Below are 22652 nucleotides of genomic sequence, written 5' to 3'. Positions count from 1 at the left end.
TAATAACTTTCTTTTCCTCTTAAGATGTCACACTTACCCTAGAGTACTCGATATTCCTCCTGGTGGGATTGAACCCACTCCATTTTTTTTAAATGAGGGTATTTCAATTATGAGGTTATATGAACCCTCGGGGTGCCGGTGTTTTTGAAGAAAGCCCTTCTGTAAGTAGGCCAGGTTCGAATGCAGGGCAGCTGGATTTGAATCCAGTCCCTTTACCTTACAGTAATGACCGCTGTGTCAATGCCTAAACTGTTGCACCCACCAATGCCCCCTTTTAAAACACACTCTGTTCTCACTAATAACTTACTTTTACTCTCCAGACACCACACACTTACACCAGAGTACTTGATATTCCGCGGGGCATGGTTGAACCCACTCTATTCTCGCTTTACTTTCACTCTGCAGGCATCACACTCTCATACCAGAGTACTCAACATTCCTAGGGGTGGGTTAAACAACCCCTTACTTTCAAATTGTTAAATTACATTCATTCTAATAGATAAATACATACACTATATACATTTAAAAATCTGTAGAGCCCTGAGGAAGTGAAATAGCGATCTGTGCCCACTGCCAAGACTATGTGCAGGTACAATGATATATTGACTGTACACACCGAGCCTTCTAAAATTGAAAATGTGCTCGGCTTATTTTATTGGACATCTACGTGATCGCTTTCTGGCCAGAAGGTGTTATTTTTGTATGACCTACGCTTAGTCATATGGCCTTTTCCTTTTCCAAATTGTGCTTTGTGGACCAGAGGCTGACAAATGTGAAGTACTGTAATAATAAGAAATAAAAAAAATTGAGACTGATGTCTTAAAAATAGGCGTATTAATTAATAATAAAAAATATACACAAATTTTTTATAAATTCTATTCTATTTTAATGACAAATTTACAACATTCCATCTCATATGTTAATTTTCAAATTAAAAAAGTAATGCTGTTCATTATCCATCAAATTTTTACTATTAGAAATTTTATATATAAAAAAGTTAAACAATTAAGTGTAATATTTAAAGAAAGTGCTAAGTTTCTTAAATATATAAAATGTATAAAAGTGAGTTTTACTGCAAAAATTTTAATAATTGAGGATTCATCACAGGATATAGTTCTAAGTTTTTTGTTTAAAAAAATTAATTTTTTTATTTAAAAATATTTTCAAATGCCACAATTTTTAATTAAATTGTATTTTCTATTGTTTGTGTTAACCAAGCAGTTAAAATTATTTTCAGACTTTTAAACAAGCTTGTTATTTGGTTGCTTGATATGCTGGTTTTATTGAAGTACGTAGATTTACAATGTACAAAATGTAATTATATTGATAAGCCCGTTCACACAATGTGCAACAGACTGATGCATTAACTAGAGTTTTAATAATTATTTAAAAAAACAAAAAACACTCGCTTTTATATAGGCTGATAGATTCTAACAAAATAGAACGTTTCACATGTCAAATTTACAGAGTAATCACAGAAATATTTGACTGTTACAAACAGTAGCAGGCCTGCATTATTGAGTATGTTTAAGCTGCAGATAAACCTCACAGACCGCTCAACAAAATTCCACAAATTTGAACATAATGAAATGATCTTTCCCCATAAAAATGTTTTCATACAGCTCAATAAATTAATCATTTCAAACACCCTAGATAACATTTTAATTGTTTTAAAACATTATGCTTATATTTGTTATTAGCAGGTGTTTATTTTATACAAATATAGTGTTGCGGCGAGTTGCTTTAGATCAGCGACAGTTTATCTAGTTTTTCTTTTCAATACATCACAATTTTCAATGTAGTACGGTGATGAAGGCACATGTAGCAAAATTTTATTAGTGTGCGAATTTATTTTTATTTCTCGCTCTTCTCAAACCTCATCTGTGCCCATTTCAAGTCGTCAGCTCTCGGTTTAGCACCTGTGAGGGTTGTTATTACCGATTCGAGTGTGGGCCAAAATCTAATCGTCTCTAGGGGATAGTTGAGCCAACCAGTCGTTATGCAATAGTAAGTCTCATGAGGTGCCACATGGTGGTAGCGGTGATGGGTGCGAGGTAGAATTATGTGGAGTGACTGCAGCAACACCACCCATTTCGGCAGTCCGAAATATGTGTGGGACCATTTATGAATCTTAAAACAAGTAAATATAAGAGTTAATAAATGATTCCATTCAATTCACTAATTTCGTGGTCCGCTTGACCAATTAATATATTACAATTAATTAAGGTTTTTAGTTGAGATAAAAAAGTAAAAAATGGCAAAAAGGAGGGAAAATTCGAAAGGTGGGGTTGAGATGGGAAGTTAGTGTCCGAGTGGATCGAGGTCACAATAGCTCAAGTGGTAGAGCAGTGGCGTATCAAGCCGAAGATCGTGGGTTCGAATCCCGCTTGTACCATTGACTTTTTTATCCCAACTAAAAATCTTAATTAATTGTAAGTTAATAAATGATTTAATCATTGCTTATAAAAAACACCAATTAAATAAGTATTTTGCATTTTTTAAACAAGAATCATCTGCTTTTTTTAAAAATTTTGTTCCACCAACTTTCAAGACCTTATGGGATATAAAAATACAAATTTATGTTACAAATCAAGTTTCAATAATAAGCATAATTTCTTCTTTGACTTGTTTATTGTTTTCTGTACAGAATAATAGAGAATATTATGTTTATAATTTCATTGATGCAAATTTGGGTTTTCTTTATTGTGCACAGACATTTTAGGTGCATAAATGCATTACAATTTTTTTTTTAAATTCATATATTCTGTGGTTTATCTTGACAATAGAATGTGCAATCAATTTAAAGTTTTGTTCAGAAGGAAAAACAGAGGTCTCATTGAATAATTGATTGATAATATCAATATCAACCATACAACTATCGATCAAGACATAAATTTAAAGTTAATTGAGCCTTTTTCTTTACATTAATTATTTGCAAGCTGTTCTTCGATAAGCCTTCGTCATGCCAATATTAATTTAAAAGTAGGAATGATGGATTATCAAATTTGTTCAATAATTTGAAGGCTTCAGACAGTACAGTATGTAATTATGAAGGTCCATTAAATGAGTTTTAAAAATTAATCACCATTGATAATATTAAATTTCAACTTACCTGATTGGTAATTGATATGAAGAACGCCAAAAGGAATACAAAACATCTAAACGGGAAAGTCCTCATGAGCTGAGGAGGCGGCAAGTATATAAAACCGTACAATAAATATATCAGTGCTGGCAAAGGCATCATAAAATTATCGGCATTTGTCTCTATGAAGTCATGCCTTGTTATAGCCGTAGGATCGATGTGGTGCTCACGAAACGGCCGTAAATAGTGCTGGAAAAAATATTATAATGTGAATGATTTCGATTTGAAAAACAATTTGGGCTTACTTTTCCCAGGACGGGCAGCTCTACGGAGCCCCATGTGTCAGCGATCCAATGTGCCATGCCGGACATAAAATCTGCAGTTACCATGCTGCAGAATATTAATAATATAACTGTGCCAATATTGTCCAATTTTATGTAGGACAAGAGGTAAAAAAGATTCACAACCAGGAGGATCACACTGAGGAACAAACTTACGCACTCCTGAGCCCTTTTTCCTGAAAATTCAGTTCATGAATTAACATATAGTTGGATTAATTAAATTTTAAAATTTTTGAGACATCTTTTAGATGCTCAGTGCCGTGAGAATCACCTACAGTTATTTAATCATTACCGATCATTTTGGTCATTACCGATAATTTTGGTCAGCCTATCCTGCTGGCTGGTCTGTCAGATGCATTTTATCATTTTGCTATATTCAGCGGGGGGGTCTGGATCAGGAACACATCAGTTTACAGGCTTGTAGAGGACATTGCCAAAGGATTTGAAGGCAAAGAACACTTACCAAGACATACAATATTAATATGTGTTAAAATTCTCAGTTTTATTCAGAAATTTTTCAAAAAAGAAGGTATATAGTTTTTAGAGGTTGAAAAATAAAAATGGCAAAAAGGAGGGAAAACTCATAAGGTGGGGTTGAGATAGGAAGTTGATGTCTGAGTGGATCTAGGTCTGTGGTAGAGCAGTGGCGTATCTAGCCGAAGGTCGTGGGTTCGAATCCCGCTCGTGCCATTTGTTATTTGTTTCAAGGACAGTTTTTTGTCAATCAAACAATCGATTTTTAAATATAACTGTTTAAAATGTTAGACGAATCGACACTTTTTACACATGAATAATCTGGATCTTGATATGGTCTGGATGAAAAACAAATTCAATTTTTACCTGCCAAGCTTTCAATCTATTTTAAAGTCTTCATCAGGAAAAACAATCTTATTTATGTCTAAAAATTGACATAATTAGGTTTTTAATACATGGTTTCAAATTTTTTTGAAGATAGACTGAGTCATAGAACCAAGGATTGTCACAGTTAAGAGTTTCAAAGATTGTTGAAACCATTTATTAAAAACTCAATATAGGTTGAAAGCTGTATTTATTTTTTTTATTTGAATTTATTGTTGCATGAACAATTGGAGTAAACACCACATGTAATGCCAAAAACCACTCAACATATTATGAAACAAACGATACATTTGCAAGTGTATAAAATTTACAAACAAAATCCTTGCAGATAAATAATAATTTACAATTAATATAATATTAATGACTTAGGTATGGCAACCAAATTTCACAATAAAATTCCGATTAAAATATACTAAATAAATTTTTAAAAAAAGTTAGAGACGTTCCCTAAGAGTTAGAGACTTTTTGATTAAAGATGATGTCAAGATTTGATTTGAATAACAAAGAGGTGATGACATTTGAAGGCAGATTATACAATTTTCTATGATGCGGTTTGAGAAGAACATGGATCCAACTAATTTCAGAAGTGCTGTTTTTGAGGTTTCATGCTATGGCCATGAGTTTTTGAGGATGTATGTAGTTGAGGTGAAGGATCATATTAATTTGTAGCATTTTTTTTGTTTCGACAAGCCTTTTTCTACAATCTTGACATTAAATCTAGGAATTTAAATTAGCTGATATAGCTGTACAGCTTTAATTTTTTGGAGATTTTGGTAAAGTCAATGAGCTTTTTATAGGGGCTCCAAATACCACGTGTAAACTCTATTATGGGTCGAATGTAGGTAACATAACTTTACTATCGTAATAACCGAGGTTGTGGTTGACTTAATAGAGCTGTATTGTATTAAATATCTGTGATAATTATAAAGATATAAATTGTACAATTAAGAAACAAAACAATTATTTTATACTTGTCCGTGGTTTTTCCTGTCAAAAGAAGAAAATCGTTATTTTATTGACTTTTATGTTACATCATAAAACTACCATTTTTATAAGTAGTAAAAGAGTGAATTAATCACACAAAGAAGTCCTGATGTCTTCAAATAAAGTTGAAAGCTTGGCAGAACTGTCTTTGGATTAAGATACGCCTCAATCTTGATCATTACATTAGTATAATTAAATTTTTAAGTATTAGAAGATGATGGAAATGTGCATTTAAGTTTAACTAAATGCAACAAAGCTTCCTTTTCTGCCGATGTTCAGGATATGTTCATTTCATTTTAAGTTTCTGATATTGTTATCCCCAAGCCTGATGTAAATGCCAAAGAATCACCATCAAGTTTGAAAAAGTTAAATAAGGGTTTTTAGCTTTTACCTTGGCAGATAATAATTGAATTTGTTTTTCATCCAAACCATACCAAGATCCGGTTGAAATATAACAATAAAATGTTTTATCTCATAATCGACAGTGCTTCCTCTTTCCTTTTTAAGTAAATGACTATTGACGATAAAAGTGAATGTTATGTTCAGCCAATAATTTTTTTAATTCTTCTTTTTCTTCATTCTACAGTCAAGCACACAGACATGTTAAATCTTGAATTATTATGTATATTTTAAGTTAAATTATCTTTCAGTATTTCTGTAATGATAAAATGTTTTTCGTATAATTTATTTAACTTGCACTTCTGCACGTGTTTGTATGTAGATGTATACATATCCATACTAAAATTTTTACTGAATGTAATTAAACTACATATGCACAAATTACCTTTATTTTTACTTACTAATCAACATATTTTTATGTAATTGTTTTCTTATATTATTTCTATAATATTTTAAAATATGTTATATTATTTTACAATGACAATTTAAAAATTTACAACAACAATGATAAATGTGATCTTTTTTAGGTATATTTATATGAAACGTTCTTTTAAGTTATTCTATTACTTTACAAATTATTTAATACTTAAGTAATTTTTTCTTTTGTTTTCTTATTTTGCTTTTATATTGTTATATTATATATGTTATATTTCTAAATTTAAACATTTTTTGTAACTTGGATTAATTTCGAAAGTAATATTATTATTAATTAGTATTAATATTATTATTAAAATTAAATTAGTCTTCATGAATTTCTGATTATGTCGATGGCGCTTTAGAAAGATTTTTCTTTCTTCTAAAGCACTGAAGAAGACGAGAGAACGAAACCATGTAATCAAATTCTTGATTTTTTTCCCAGTTTAATTATTATTTAAATTTAAGTTAATAATAATTATATGTTTAGATTTTTACTAGAAGTTTCATCGTCCCTGATTATTCTAATTAGATTCAAACTATTGTACTCGTCCATTTCATCAGTTATTAGACAGTTTTGTTCATAGTTTAATTTAGAAAAGCCTCGTTACTTGAAATTTTCGAATCCGTTACATATTATTTATTTTCTAACTATCGTTTATCTAGCACTTTTTTTGGTTGATTGGTGGATCGAAGTGTAAGTCGATACCAGTTTTTCTGAGTAAAAATCGTATAAGAAAATAGGAACGCCATTGTTTCATTAAGAGATCCGGTGCTGATCGAATCGAACAGGGTGCACGACCGGACAAATAAAAATCACGCAAACTACCCGATAAAAACGCGCTTTTAGCAATTTTTTATGCGAGACCGGATACATGCCATGTCTTGATTCAAGTATCGTTTTTAATAGACGCTTTCCTGGCCAAAATAACCAGTTTTCGGTTGAGATAATGCCTGTATAAAATGGCAACTTCTGACGGTCGTGGCCAAACAATGACGTTTTTTTCTATTAAAAGTCAAAAAGCGGTATTACTTGTTTATACAATGACGGGCATTCCACCCACTTGTAATATAACTTGATTTGTATATATTTTTATATATTAATCAAAGTTTCTTGTTCGAGAGGCACCTCCAATTTGCGAAATGTGCAATCAGTTCATCGCAATCAACATACACTTACGTCATGCACATTATATACAGAATCCAAGAAATACTACGCGATAACCACGATAGTATACGTAATTTGTTTAATTTACTCAAATCAGCAAATCTACTCGACAAAATATGAGCTTCTCACACTGTTTGTCCTCTTTTTCACAGTTTTGGATTAATAAAATATATTAAAAGGAAGAAGGAGGGGAGGAAAAAGGGAAAATAAATAAATAAGTGTATAAATAAATAAAAGAAGTAAATATACATAATATATCCCACGCACTGCGCGTTTGGGTGGCGCATTGGGACAATCATGACCCTTAGTGCTTGTGCTCCCCCCAACCCCCAACACCGCCAAAAAAAATTGCTAAGGAAAATGAAAAATAAAAAAGACGGAAAGAAAATTAAAAATAAAAATAAAATTGTTTATTAAATTTTTAATTAATATTTGAATATCGCGTATTTCCTCCTCTCGCCTTCATTCCATCTCGAAGACGCCTCGGCATACTTTTTACCAGTCTGGAAATGTCTTTTTGCCGGAGGTTAGCCCATCCTCCACGAAGAGTTCTTTCAAAATCGTGGAGTGTATCAGGAAGTGATGGACTGTCCATCATCAAAATAAGTGCCACACCGCGCGCAACATCCTCAGCACTAAATTACGTTTTTAAGTTTAAAAATTGAAATTAAGACAACAGAGATGAAAACTGAACAGTTTATTGCTTCAGTATACAGATGAGACTGAAAATTTTTTAAATTCCGTAAAAAGTAAACATTGTCAAATCCTTTATCCTTGTTTTGGATTAAGATTTAAGAATTAATGTGTTTACCTCTAATTGATATTCCCAATTTAAAACATAGCATAAACAAATATTTATTGGTAAAATCAATGAGACAAATTAAGTGCAGAATTTTCTTTTATCGAGAAAATTTAAAAAAATCAATTGGGTGGAATTTTTTGTTTGTCAGAGTATAACTTTCTGATATGTATCACTACAATGAGTGATTTTCAGGAGAAAATTTATCAATACTTGGTGTTTCCGATATTGACGCGTTTTTATATGTACTTTATGAATGAATGAATTAATATTTTTATTTGTGAACGAGATTTACATTTTGTTTGAATACGTCGTATTTTCATTTTTAACTATCTACATTTTATTATTTTACTTGTTTCAACCTCTGTGTTAAAAAATTCATTGAGAGTGTAAAATGGACTGTTTTGTATGATAAAATTATCTTAATTTTTCTTAGTCAAACCTTCTCATTTAAAGTAAAAAATATTTAACAAAAGGATTTTACGTTTTAACTAAAAAGGGAACGACTAGATTGGTGTGTCACGGATTTGCACCAAACTGTTTTTGGTGGTTCTACACACCAAAATATCGGACTGGTTTCACCTTTTTTTTTTTAAGTTAAAATTTTCCTTTTTTTAATATTTTTATTCGGCCGTTTTGATACTCAAATCAACTATATGAATATATCATTTTACAGCATTGTTTTTGGTAGATTGCAATAAAAATATAGTAAAACCTATAAAAGTTTATCAATAACTATTCAGAAATCGTGAGATGCGGTCTGGTGTGATGTAGGTTTCAGGTTTATCGAGCCAACGTTTCGATCTTTATTGAGATCATCTTCAGGGCTCAAAGTGTTTCTCTTCTGTGTAATTGTGCCATTCTTGCGTGTCGTGTTGAGAGTGCCCAGTGTTTATCAGTAACGAAAAAAATAACTAAAAACCGAATATTTTTCAAATCAACTAGGTCATAATTTTTTTTTAATGTGAAACCAATAAGAGATTTCGTTTTAGTACTCAAACGAACCCCTAAATATAAATTTTTGTTTGAATTTAAATTTATCGATTTTTGACCTCTAAAACTTTTCCGATTTTTGAGAAGATGTTAGCAGAATATCTAATTGGAACGGCTATAATTCAAAACCGGCTAAAAAACGTCAAAAACTATTTGAAAGAAGAGGAATGTAGCTTTACAACCACTAAAACGATATACCATTAAATATATATAATATTTCTATAAGAAAATACACAAAACAGCAAGATAATTTGTCAGAAATTAACCCTTTTTAATGGAAGTCCGATTTTAATGTTTGACACACAAAAAATTACTAATTATTGGGCCTTTGTAAACAAATTAGAACCGGTTATATAAAATAAAATTTTCAAGGAAGTTTCGTGGTCCACTTGACTAATTAATATCTTTCAATTAATTAAATTTTTTAGTTGAGATAAAAAAGTCAGTGCCATGAGCGGGATTCGAACCCACGACCTTCGGCTAGATACTGTCTCTGTTCTACCACTTGAGCTATCGTGACTTCGATTCACTCGGATCCCGCTCATGACACTGACTTTTTTATCTCAACTAAAAAATCTTAATTAATTTTCAAAGTTTTATTAATTCCATATTTTTTTAACTTATGACCTAAAATCTAAAAATTGTAGAGCTACTCTACAGTGTTTGGGTGGTTTCTGTGGAGTCATATCACACGTCATCACCCAAACACTGAATATGGCGAAATGCTGAAACGCATCTGAAATAACAAAGACAAACCAGCGAGGATAGACTGACCAGCATGATAAATAACTATCAAACAGTAGTTTTTATCGCTCCGCTTTCTACAAAAGGATATCTCACAATATTTGCAATGAAAACACAATTACAAAAACATATTTAAACTGATTTATTTCTCCGCTTGTAAGGCCCGGCAGAAATCTCGGCCATATTTCTAATATTTTTCGACCAGAACGAAGCGAACCTTTGTCTTGCAATTTAGTTTTAAACAAACCGCGAATAGTATGTTGTATGTACGAATCCTTGCTTTGTCTTCCGATTCAGCATGATCTATCGAATAGGCAACAGATCGGGGCTCATTTTAAAGGCTTGTGTCTTGTAATGAAACATCTCCCAACTTCGTTTTGCTTATTTAAAATTTATAGAAATCTTACATAGTTTCATTTCACAAATTAAAAAAAATGGCTTGTACAATTCCACGTTTCTACCAATTGGAACTCCTTACGAGTAACGTACGAGATGTCTTAACAAAATGACATTAAATATAAAAATATATACCAAATCGATAAATCGTTGATCGCTTGAAGGTATGACCATTAACCACTAAAGAATAATTGTTTTGTCTTATTGAAAAATAAATAATTATATAAATTTACATACCATTTTCTCAGGAAAGTCAGCCTGTTAATTTTATATGTAACATTTCAAATAAACAGACTGGAATTTTATTGTTATGCAATAACTTGTAACGTATTCGTAAGATCGATAAATTACATCATATCCAGAGAAACAGAATTCAGAAAAGGCGGAAATAAAATGAAGCCTAATAAAAGCGAGAATATTTGTTTATGTTTTTTTTAAGAGGTCAAGAATAATTCTTTTTCAACGATTTCTCATCAAAGTTTATTTGGAATAAACTCCTAAAGTAATGAGGTTCCACTGTGCCATCGCGGGCGTCCAAATAGACTGTTTTAATGTACATAATTACATTACAGATAAAAATAAACAAAGTTTCCCACTCTGGTAAGACAACAAAAGAACAGCTTTTAGTATATAGCTTGTTCATTATAGTATGACGATTACACATAATTTTGATATAATATATTTCTTCAGTTGTACTATTTATTTTTGTCCACTAGCAATATTCTAGTAATGAAAAAGCGGACGATCAGCTAAGGCTGGGATGTACCAACCTTCAGAACCACCGATATCCGGCTCTTTTCTGCTAAAAATTAAATAAAAATCATGATTATAAAAAGTGGCAGTGTTGGTGGGTCAGATCGGCAGAGAAGCTCTCAAGTATCGAGAGCAACGTTGATTCGAAGAAGAGGGGTCATCCTCACCAGATTAAGAATAGGCCATGTGAGGTTGACACACAAGACACTTTGGGCCAAAGCCTGTCTAAGTGTTCGGCACGTAGAGAAATATTGCTCAATGTGACCCAACTATTTGAAGGGTGCAATTCCTTGACCCCATATAGACCATAGTAGGAATGCCACCTGATATGAAAATCATCAGCAAGTATCTGGGTTCGAAGTATAATTTTTTGGAGGAAACAGGGTTGTTTTATTGCATACAATACTGATAATTTTGTGTCCGTAGAGTGTGTTGAGTGTGTTGAGAGTGAATGTATTTATTGGCGTGAATGGTGGAATATTGAATATCCCATTGGTGATTGTTTTGGAAGTTTATTGACCTTCAGCAAGTTAAGTTGGATGATAAGATCTTTAGAAGTCATATGGAGCAAAAACAACTTTTTGGGTTGTGCTTTCGGTGGTTTATTCCACCATCATCAGGGTGTAGAAAAAAATTAACACAAATATTAAATTACTCTGTATTTGTGTTTTTCTTTTTTTAATAAACAGTCTTGATGATGGTGGAATAAACCACTAAAAGCTAGGCACAGCCCAAAAAGTTGTTTTTGCTTCATATAACCTCTAAATCTTATCACCCAAACTTATCCCATTGACCCTCAATAAGGGTACTTTTATATTAGGTGTAAATGGTGATGGAGGAATATCGAGTACTCCACCTCTCTAATTGAATGATATAAATAAGAAAGAATGTATTTAAGAGTGAATGGGTTTGGCTTTAGGAACTGATTGGAAGGCTGGAATGACCTAGCTGTTGGTACCCTGTGGAGCCCAACCTTGGAAGCTGGATGGATAGACCAAGAGGTCTGACCCCAGACTGCGAACACCCAGGATTGGAAATTCTTGTGGTCAATCCTTTTTAAAAAGATAGTTCCTACTAACAGTAAATAATTAATTATTTACTAACAGTAATTACTGGGAATAGGAACTATCTTTTTAAAAAGGACTGAACACCGCAGTCACTCCATCATTCACCATTTCTATTCTTGTGGTCCGCCCATAATCTATTGTAAATTAATTATTTTTTTAAACTACTGTTTCTAATTCAATTCGTATATATCAGTGTATATTATTTCATAATTGTTTATACCTACAGAAATTATTTACAACTTAGCTTGTATAATGTGAAAGGATATTGAATCCATTTATTCTAATTAATATATAAATATTGACCATTGTGCCTTGGCCATTCTCACCGATTTTGTCAGATGCGTTCAACAAATCTTCCACTCCAACTCCTCAAAAGCGAATTGTAATGCAATACATTTTGCACAATTTAATAATAATTATAGAAATAAGAACTTTATAATAAAATATATTTGACATGACACTAATTTCTGGTAAATTGGATTCGAATGAAGGGTCAGCGACATCCTAATGTACACATTTTTGTTTATTAAAACAAAAGTTGCCAGAACATTAATCAAAGTTAAACAAATGCATCTTCAATTTGTCTGCTTAATAAACAAAATCCAAAAACCAATAATTTAATTTTTTTTTCTATTCATTTCATGTTGTTATAAAGTGATATACAATTGATTATCCTTTCTTTGATACGAAGTATTTTTCAATGGCCCCTTTTATTACACAACTACAAAAGGTCTTGCGATACTTTGATGATACTGATAGATCAATAAATCAACTAATAATTGATGACTGGGTCACGGTTGAAAAGGACATAATAGTATATAGATAGGTTTAACTGCATAGTTTCTAGAAAGAAAATCTGAGAGTTATTTGTCAGAGATCCTATCTAGGGAAAGTAATCAATAGAAACAACAGGTGACCCGTTAAAAAAGTTTGATAAAACTGGCTTTAATTGTTATCTAAATTTATACCACTCCGTAGAAAGGTGCAGGTAAAAAAAGATTTGTATCCTCTAAGATCAACTATTTTAAATTTCAAGAGCGAGCATTAAATCTAATAAAAGGGGCCATGAAGATAAAAATCAATTACTTTCACCTTCGTATTTCGTCTATGTGTGCTCGGGTAAAAGGGACTGAATGGCATGAGTTCTTAGAATGAGGCGGCAATTGACCCAATTTTAAAAATATCAATACCAGTATGACCTATGACACAACTCACTGAGAACTGTTGCATTTATACTTGATATAAACGTGTGAAAAATAAATAAAAACACTAACTACAATCGGTGCTGATATTCGGCTGATATCAACTAACAAATTTTAGAGTTTTAACTTATCCTTAAGGTAGAATATTATTATTTACAATAAACAGTAAAGCATTTCTTAGTCATGTGTTGAAAATAATCTTTTATTAAGAATTAATCCATACAATATTATTTTGTAATAATAAAGTTCCACCTTCCTAAAGGAGAAAAATTGCAAACAATTTTTTCAATTGATAGATTTTAAAAAATTAGCATTATTATTATTATTATTTTATCATTTTTTGCAGGGATTCACAACAGCAAAGTGTGCTAATGTTTTTGGAAAAAGCCCATTTGGAAGTTCTTTCGTGGGAATGAGTTACTGTGTCAATGCCTTAATTGCCGAACCACAGGTGCCAAAACGTTGATTCTATTTTAATACGTGATTTTTAAATCGAAAAAAAACAACATTTTAATCATTTAATTCAAAAATTTTCTTGACAAACTCACCAACTGTATAAAGGCTCGACAGTTTTTGAGCAGCCTTGGTCCTTGGCCCCCATCTGGGCCCACCCGTATGTTCGGAGACAATCGACGAATTAGCATTTGGGTCATCTTCGGTCATCGAATTCTCGAGAATCTCCTTTTCCGACTTTGCAAGGTGCGGGAAGAAATTCGAGGCGACAGCCGAAAAGTCACTACAGCCCGAAGCAGGCATCCTTTTTTAAATATCATCCGAATCGTTTAACGTAAATGCTTTTTAATATCGGCGAAAGTCTTTTACAAAATGTACAAGCGGTTTCCCAGGAGTGCCAACTGGGATGGTACCTGTGGACCAATGGTTGGACTGACTCTGCCGCAAAAACTCCAATTGGTTTAGTTGACCAAGTAACCCACAGGCTTCTCTACAGGCATGCTCTTTCAGCACCTCTAATTGAATACAAACACTGTAAAACCATGGTAACAAACTGTAATTGAAGCTGGGCATGCATACCCATTGTGTACACCTTTCTATCTTTTTTATTTTATTTAAATAAATAATTTAATGGGAGAGGGGTGAAAAAGTTTAGATATTTCACTAAACATGCATATTACACTTATATACACAATTTGAGTTCTTGGGACTTTACAAAATGGGGAATCAATGAAATTTGTAATTTGACATAAGGAGTATTTCAACAATAATTAGTTAATGTCATCATCAAAATGGGTAAAAAAAGGAACAAACATATATTGAAAAAGTGTTATTTTAAAATGAGTAGTAAAGTAATTAAATATTTGATTAACATTGTTTAATAAGTGGATCGAAGTCACGATAGCTCAAGTGGTAGAGCAGCGGCGTATTTAGCCGAAGGTCGTGGGTTCGAATCCCGCTTGTGACACTGACTTTTTTATCTCAACCAAAATCTAATAAGAATTTATTTGGTCAAGCGGACCACGATACCAAATAAAATTAATTCATCTGCTAAAAAAAAGAAAAAAATACACAACTATATATGTTACATTTTTTAATGTTGTTACTGTTCATAAAAAATGAACAAAGGAAAGAGGTATACCAATTATTTTGTAAATGCAAAGAAAATATCTTTATGTTAGATTAACATTGGATGAAATATCTACATGGGTTTTTGCCAAAGCATAATGAGTCCATTGTATAAATGATGTTGGTGTGGAATTTGAGACCATTCTGCTCACAAGAGTGAAATTTATCCAACTGGCAGATTGCTTAAGCAAATTTTTCTAGTAATTCACAAGAAGCTGGCCTAGAAAGATAAAATGTATCTTTCTAACATTTGTATCAGTTTTTAATAACTGGACTTAGGGTGTCCGTAATGGTTAACGTGTTGACACAGTGACTCATCCTTGTTACAGTCCCTGGTTCGAATCCAACAAACTTACAAATAGGCTTTTTTTTCAGAAAAAAAATGCTGGACGATAAATGTGTCCCTGATCCCCATATTTTCAACACTGCTGTTCAAGTTATGGCACAAAATATCTACATACTTGTCTGTGTTCATTATACCTTCATTGAAACTTAGGTTTCCAATACCATTCCATCACATACAGACCCAGACTAAAACTCCCACCACCTTGCTTCACAATTGGCCTGACATTACTCATTTTAATTGCAGTATTTTGTTTTCTCCATGCCTATTTGTATCCGTCACTGAATGAGCTGAAAATGTTGAACTTGCTTTCATTTGAAAACATTTTGTTCTTCCAAAACTCTTTTTTGGGATTAACTAATAAATGGCTTATTTCTTTGAACTACCAAATAATTAACAACTGCGGATTACAATACTCTCTGAAAACTGAAAGTTGTGTTCAAATCTGATAGAACTTCTGAAGCTATGTTAGAGTAATAAAAAGAGATTGTTTTTTAACAGTATTTTGTAAATTCTCTTTTAGGCTGCCCAGAACGTCGTTTGTTTAGAACTAAACCCATTTCAGTGTTCTTCATTACGATGTTTCCGAGCTGAAACTCATATCTAGCCGACTTGCAATTTCATGATGTACATGAGAATGCAATTTAATGACATGAATGCATAGGGACATACAATGTTCTCATATTTTAGCCATTATTATTATCACTGAACTGGTCAGAAAATAATGTAGAACAGCGATATTCATCCTTGTATGTGAATATTTCAGATTGAAAAGCTTAAAATTAAGGATAATTTTCTATGTAGGATAATTCAAAATTAAGCAAGAAACAACTGTGCTGATTCTATTTTGACCTTTGAAATTCATACCCGAATTAAAAATAAGGTAAAACTAATAAATACATTTTTATCCTATTTTTAATTTCCTCAATTTATTGCCACCAAAAATTAATACTTGGAAGCTAATTTTCAAATAAATTTAGTATTAAACATTTTTGTACTTTTTTGATCCACTGTTCTTGAATATATTTAGTATATATAATATATTATTTAGTACTCAAATATATGCTTTCTGTTTTATAAACCAACTGTTTGCTCAATAATAAATTATGGATCAATTTTTTAAAGGGAAGCTGCACCTACTGCTAAAAATTAGCATAGTATGGATTTTCCTTGGTCTTGACTTAATCCATTGGTTTAGAAACAGAAGCAAAAGTTCTTCCATCTATCTAGGGCATGAACATTTAATGAATCAATTAGTTCTTAGTATATTATACATCTGCACCCTCAAGACAAAATTGGATAAGTAAAAAATTTTTTTATGATTGTGATTTTAAGGTTTGGACCTTTGGTGCAAGTAGAATTATTAAAATGTTTCAGTTGCACATTACATTTAAAAGGAAGTGGCTTCAACTGAATTAATTATTTACAATTTATCAGGCCTAAATTCTTACTGGAATATACACTCATATCATTTGGTAAAAATTCAACTTATTCTGTTTTGATCAGAGGGTGCAGATATATTACACTAGATCACATACTTTTTTGAAAATGTGTGATTTTCTATTGTTATTGTTAAAGTTTGTGGCATATTTTTGATGTGAAATATTGTGCTGTGGTTAGTGAAGAAATGGATCTGTCGCTCAGTTGTCTCCAATCATACCATATTTGCTGGTTTCTTCTACCAGAAATGTTTCATCATTTTGTCATCTCCAGTAGAATATTTTTGTATCCATCACGTTGTTATCCGTCCAAATTTGTTTGCTAATAAATACTCAATGATGATGGTAAATTTAATTCATGCAGTTCCATTATTAAATTCATTATGGAAATATTTTTCAAATTTATCGTACAAGAAATTATATAGAATGGTACAAATTTTGGTAAAGATTCATTTTATATTTCCACATATAAAAGTGTACAACATTACAACCATCGAAAATCCCGAAACCTTGTTTACATTCTTGTTTCTAACTAAATATTCGAAGCCACAACTATCACATTAAAATTTGCTGAGCTTTTCAAAATTATTCATTTTTTAATTAATAGTAGGCTAAAGATATTTAATAAATTCTACATATTTGAAATGCTAAAACATTTTTTTGTTGGTTAGATTAACAATTTGGTTTGATTCATTCTCAACTGTTTGAAATGAAATATAATTTCTACGAATATTTTTGGTTTATTCTTAAGCGACTAGATACTAAGTGAGCCTATGCAATAAGAATTCATATTCTTTTAACACAATGATTGCTATGGTAAAATTTGCCTTTTGTAATTAGTTTACTTATGACTTTACTTCTGAGATTCTAAAACAGTGCACAAATATTTATGAAATAAAACTACTGTTCTAAATTATAAATAGTTTCTAATTTGGCAACAAGTTTCAGGTTCAATTTTCTTCTTTCTTTTCTCTGAAAAATACATTAGTTTTTCAAGTGCCTTTTAAAAGAATGAAAGAATATTTGTAAGAGGGGCAGACAAGCGGTGAATCTGGGAAAGATAATTAGGACGGGAGCTGTAGTCAGAAAGGACGGTGCAATTTTTTTTTTTAAATACATAATTAATAATTCCTTTGTGATGAATTATTGTGAGATAATTATCCAGTTCGCACAATATAGGAACTAAAATCTATTTTAATGTTTCTATGCAGTGCCAGTTGGAGTCCAATTTTGATTTTTAATCGTTTCTTTCCAGCCTTATGCCAAGAGAAAGTAGTAAGAAATTAAATTTGTTTTGCAGATGCTTTAAGTGACTTGGAAGACATCAGATTTGTTTAAATTTCTTTTGAAACTATTGGTAACTTGGAAATCTATTTGTATGGATAGATTGTATAGTTCTTAAAAGAAATTAAACTAAAATGAAGTTGTGCAAAAAATTAAAGTATATAAAATTTTTACTTCTTCTCATATGTAATTAGAACTCAGTTGATAACACATACTTCATGTAGTTTTGGCACCATTGATGAGAACGAACTGAGTGCAGTGAAAGCGAATCAGGATAGATTATTTTTCCCAAAAAGGGATTCTAATTGGAAAGACAGTAACACTCTTTTCAAGGTATACAAAACAATCTATACCTCAACCAAGGACTCTATTAAGAAAGTAAGCATAAAACGAGTGGTGTTGTGGGTGGACTAGAAGTCTTCCTCTGTTGGGTCTTTCAGGGAGTTCGCCATCCGACAGTGCATCAGGTGTAGGCAAATGCTCTTCCAAAGTTGTCTCTACATTATGCGATGGTATTGGTGTTGATGATACTGGCAATGTTGATGTTATGGTTTCTACTTCTGTCTCTGTTGCTGTCGAGAAGTCTTCAGTGTGGTCTTCACCAGAGTCCTAGAAAAAATAATTTTGAAGTTTTGTTCTGGAAATATAGTCAATTTTTTTGTAATTATTAGTATCAATTAGCTATATTATTTTTTATAATAATCAGGACTGGTATGTCAAGTTTAATGCTACAAACTAATGATGTACTGAAAGCTGTTCTTTTGCATAGAATATGCTTAATTTATAATTCACTAGTTTTCGTGGTCCGCTTGACCAATTAATATCATTCAATTAATTAAGGTTTTTAGTTGAGATAAAAAAGTCAGTGTCACGAGTGGGATTCGAACCCACGACCTTTGGCTTGATGCGCCGCTACTCTACCACTTGAGCTATCGTGAGTGGATTGAAGTCACGATAGCTCAAGTGGTAGAGTAGCGGCGATCAAGCCGAAGGTCGTGGGTTCGTATTCTGCTCGTGACACTGACTTTTTTTATCTCAACTAAAAACCTTAATTAATTGAATTAATTTATAATTATTATATTCTTGATAATAATAATTTTCTACTTAAAAACATTTGACTTAAACAATTGAACCAAAAATTTTTTATGTGTTTTATCTACCTACTTGTATGTTTTTCTTATAAACTTCAAGGGAAGGGTTTGTTCCGATTCCAGGCTCGGGGGAACCTCTTGTAGGCTGTCCCCCCTCACCGAGAATTTCATGCGATTCTGGTGGAGCTTCGGTCTCATCTGAAATGTTTTTTCCCATCCCAGGAAACTGTGTCTCGCCGGCAAACGGAGAATTCCCTTTCAAGGAAGGGGGTATTGGCTTCGCCCTCTTGTTAAATTGCGGGTCTGACGGTTTTGAAACTATCTGCTCTGCGACCTCGAGCTGACCTGTGCTCTCTGTAGGAGATGTCGTCGCATTCTTATTCGGCTCTTCTATTGTCGTCTCATGGAATGTAGAAATTTCTTCTGTTGTTATGGCAAAAGTAGCATCATCACTGCTGCTAGTCACATCTGAAAAAAAGTCTTATTACTGTTGTAAGATTTTTTTTTAGTCTGAATTACTATAAGCAAACATAAACACAGTTAACTTAACAATTTAATTCTATATATATCTAAAAACAAAAAAAATTGATAATATGGTTCAATTTCCACTGACACCAACCCTATAGAGCTTCAACTGGTACATTTTAGGGTTTAATTATTTATCTAATCTATTTTTTAATTTATTACAATTTAATGCCTTACTTAAAAAATGTAACTACAGCTACCACAGCCTTCTTCATGAAGATAAAATAAAATTTGTAGTTTGATCATCTACCTAGTCTCATTGTTTTGGGTTTTCAGATACATGTTGATTTTTGTCTGACAGACCCCATGAGAAAAGGCTCACAATAAACTAAAATAGTTAAAAGAATAACCAAATCATGGTAACCATGACTTGTTCTGAGTTGGCGGAGAGATCCAACTTATCTAAAACCAGATTTGCTTTCAGGAAAACGTTTTACTACTTACTATCTGACAAGTTTGAACTAATTTCCAACAAGTCTTGGCAATGAAGTATTTATTAGGAAAACAGGTCCATAAAAAGGTTAAACAGGTTCTATAATATAAAAAAAGGCTTTTCATAATTATTCCCAAGTCTTTTTAGAAGATTAAATAAACAATATAATGGTAAGCATATTATAGTTTTTAGTTGCAATTACAAGGTAAATTTGTTGATTTATTTGTATTAAATCTTTCCCATCTAATGTATTATTCCACATTTATTTCACATTTTGTACCTTGTGTAGTATTTGGACTTGATGTGTAGCCAGTGACTTCACTTTCTCTACGGTGTCTTGTGGGCTGTTGATCATCCCAGGTGTTGCTGGTGGATGCTTCCGTCGTACTTTCGCAGGACAGCTTTTTGATCATTTCTTCGTGGTTCTAAAAACGAAATAAACCTGTATTGAAATTCATGATGAATTTTAATTTTTAAAATTGAAATTAAATTCACCAACAGTATATAACTACCTGTTGGATTTATAATGAAAGTGGAAACCATAAGATAGGGATGGCTAATTTAGGTAAGGTAGAGGTCATGAATATGCATTAAATTTGAATGTCTTAAGTGCCAACACCATGGGGTGGGGTTTTCATTCAACTGTGTATTGGACAACGCTTGGAAATTGTTTCACTTACTGCCTGTCCTTTGCATGCAATTCGCCTGGTTCCTTCAAGCCCGCAGTCAGATATCAATTCTACAGCTCCTTGCTCGGGCAAAAATGTGACTGTCAGAGAGGGAAGTGACGTGAGCATGCAACCATCATCTTTTTGAGCCCAAATTGGTACTAAAAAAAAGAAAAAAATTAATAGATAATTTTAAAAATAGTAGTATTTGTTCACTAACTTATTAGGTGTAATAAATGATATTAAGTGTTAAAAACTAAAAATATACATTGCAATCAAATTACTAACAAATGTTGACATCAGATCAGTTTTGTTAGACATATGGACAGCCAAAAATTAATTTAAAACATTTCTATGTGCACTGAAATAGTAATTGTTTATATAATTAAATTATTTTCAATTAAATATTTATTACATAGTATGTGTTGAACGCTTTATTCCAAATTAATGTGTAGGTCAATTGTTGGTTATTCTACTAATTTTTATATGCCATTAACATTAACAACTTTAAAGAAAATTTATAATAATAATACAATGTTAAAAAGACTAGATGTAACCCAACACTAATCAGATGGAATTTAGAACTTAAAGAAACTCCCATTAATGCTATAAACCAGCAGCCTCAAAAATTCTTGAAAAAAAGAAAGAAATCTTGCACGCACAACTCAAACACTAGCAGACAAACATGCAAAGGTATAAGAATTTGGGAAAAGGCCTAAATCTCATTATAAATTCGAATAAATTTAAGAAAACTGAAATGTTCTCTTCGAAACAAATACTGGGGACTTTGTAGTAACTCCTTTAAATCACTCAAAAATTAATTATTACAATTATTTTTGTATGCTTTTTTTGACGGTGTGTAATAATTTTAAAATGATTAAGTAATTAACTTATAAAACTATTAACTATTAAAAATAAATAAATAATTAGTCATTAACTATTACTTTAAATATCTAAATATTAATTAATTATCCAATTTTATTTAAAAATGCATTCAGCAAACGGCCTACAAAAAAATTTTTCTCAAATAATATTTTACTGTTCAGTTTTGGGACGGAAGTTTTTAATTAATTGATAAATAATCATACATAGACTCTCTAAAAGACATTGAATAATTAATATGTGAGTATATGAAGTGTACATGTGTTAAATTGACAGTATTATATTTATTATTTATTTGAAAATTAATATTTAAATAATAATAAATTATCTTTATTGATAACTATCCATTTTATAACTAATTTTAGTAATTATAGACAATATTCCACAGTCAGGGGAGTTGCTGTAAAACAATTTATGAAAATTGCATCTTTGTCAATGAAACAAACTAAAAAAAGGGAAAAATAATATTTTAGGCACCGGCGAGATTCGAACTCACGATCTCCTGTTTACTAGACAGGCGCTTTAACCAACTAAGCCACGGCGCCTCGTGGCCGATCGACCTCCTGGCAGCCTCTTCCATAGTTCAACCGACCGACCGTTCAACCTTCTGCTCACCTTGCATTTGGCAGATGAAGGCTGCGACCGTCGGGCCGGAGCAGGGCAGCGGCTGCCACCTGAAGTCGCTCGACGGGTCGATCGCAGCACAGAGCGGCTCATCCATCTTTGGCACGTCGACAGCCCAGTGGCCCTCGGGGTTCTCCATGCTCTTCGACTCCCTGGGGAATAATTATTACGCAATTAATTAAAATCATTGCAGAAACAAATACGCGTATTAAATAAATACGCAATATTTATATAGTTAGTTTGTGATAAATACACTGACAGGCAAAAAATTCCACCCAATTGCAATATAATTTGATTTGTATATATTTTTATATATTAATCAAAGTATCACGTTTTTTTAACTTTTAATAATTGAGTTTATTTTTCCGTCTGAGAAAGTAAAACAAGTAAATTACAAGGAAAATGAAATAAAAAATAAAAAAAGATGTACATATAAAATTTATTTTAGTTTTGTTTCAGATTTTTAATAAACTAATTATTCAGAAATCGTGAGATGCGGTCTGGTGTGATGTGAAAGTGTTTGTCTTCTGTGTAATTGTGCCATTAATGTGTAATTGCTGTTTTGTGTTTATATATATATAT

General features: G+C 31.9%; 2 protein-coding genes and 1 non-coding gene across 5 annotated transcripts in view; all 3 read right to left on the bottom strand.

Annotated features, from left to right (window-relative positions):
* Window positions 1-1073: 1073 nt before the first annotated feature.
* Window positions 1074-14168, bottom strand: LOC106666949 (transmembrane protein 189). Its single transcript, XM_014394499.2, has 4 exons — window positions 13749-14168; window positions 3388-3599; window positions 3113-3331; window positions 1074-2130 (listed from the first exon to the last, which is right to left on the bottom strand). Exons 1-4 carry the CDS (start codon window positions 13954-13956, stop codon window positions 1855-1857), a joined length of 915 nt encoding a protein of 304 aa, XP_014249985.1. The 5' UTR covers window positions 13957-14168; the 3' UTR covers window positions 1074-1854.
* Window positions 14169-16986: 2818 nt separating this feature from the next.
* LOC112127555 overlaps window positions 16987-22652 on the bottom strand; it is a 215320-nt gene continuing 209654 nt past the window's right edge. For 2 of the 3 annotated variants that reach the window (XM_024228667.1, XM_024228668.1), the window contains 5 exons: window positions 22062-22222; window positions 20577-20725; window positions 20177-20321; window positions 19012-19406; window positions 16987-18456 (listed from right to left, as the gene is read on the bottom strand). In XM_024228667.1, the coding sequence (XP_024084435.1) occupies window positions 18202-18456; window positions 19012-19406; window positions 20177-20321; window positions 20577-20725; window positions 22062-22222 (1105 nt within the window). In that variant the 3' untranslated portion in view covers window positions 16987-18201. Of the gene's footprint in view, window positions 18457-19007; window positions 19407-20176; window positions 20322-20576; window positions 20726-22061; window positions 22223-22652 lie in introns of all 3 variants that reach the window. The other variant, XM_024228669.1, reaches the window with a different exon arrangement.
* Window positions 21918-21991, bottom strand: Trnat-agu. The gene has a single exon. It is a non-coding gene; the product is annotated as a tRNA-Thr (tRNA).

Source organism: Cimex lectularius, unplaced genomic scaffold, assembly GCF_000648675.2.
Source record: "Cimex lectularius strain Harlan isolate CLEC.00 unplaced genomic scaffold, Clec_2.1 scaffold226, whole genome shotgun sequence".
In the NCBI taxonomy this organism is placed as follows: Eukaryota; Metazoa; Arthropoda; class Insecta; order Hemiptera; family Cimicidae; genus Cimex; species Cimex lectularius.
The sequence above is the reverse complement of the archived record's forward strand: the minus strand, read 5'-3'. Positions and strand labels throughout refer to the sequence as shown.

Excerpts from the sequence above, each read along its gene's own strand:
- LOC106666949 (XM_014394499.2), bottom strand. The coding sequence starts at position 13,956 with ATGCCTGCTTCGGGCTGTAGTGACTTTTCGGCTGTCGCCTCGAATTTC. Across the intron at positions 3,600-13,748 it reads GTCGAGCCTTTATACAGTTG|GAAAAAGGGCTCAGGAGTGC; the intron begins GTGAGTTTGTCA and ends CTGAATTTTCAG. Across the intron at positions 3,332-3,387 it reads AGCTGCCCGTCCTGGGAAAA|CACTATTTACGGCCGTTTCG; the intron begins GTAAGCCCAAAT and ends TATTTTTTCCAG.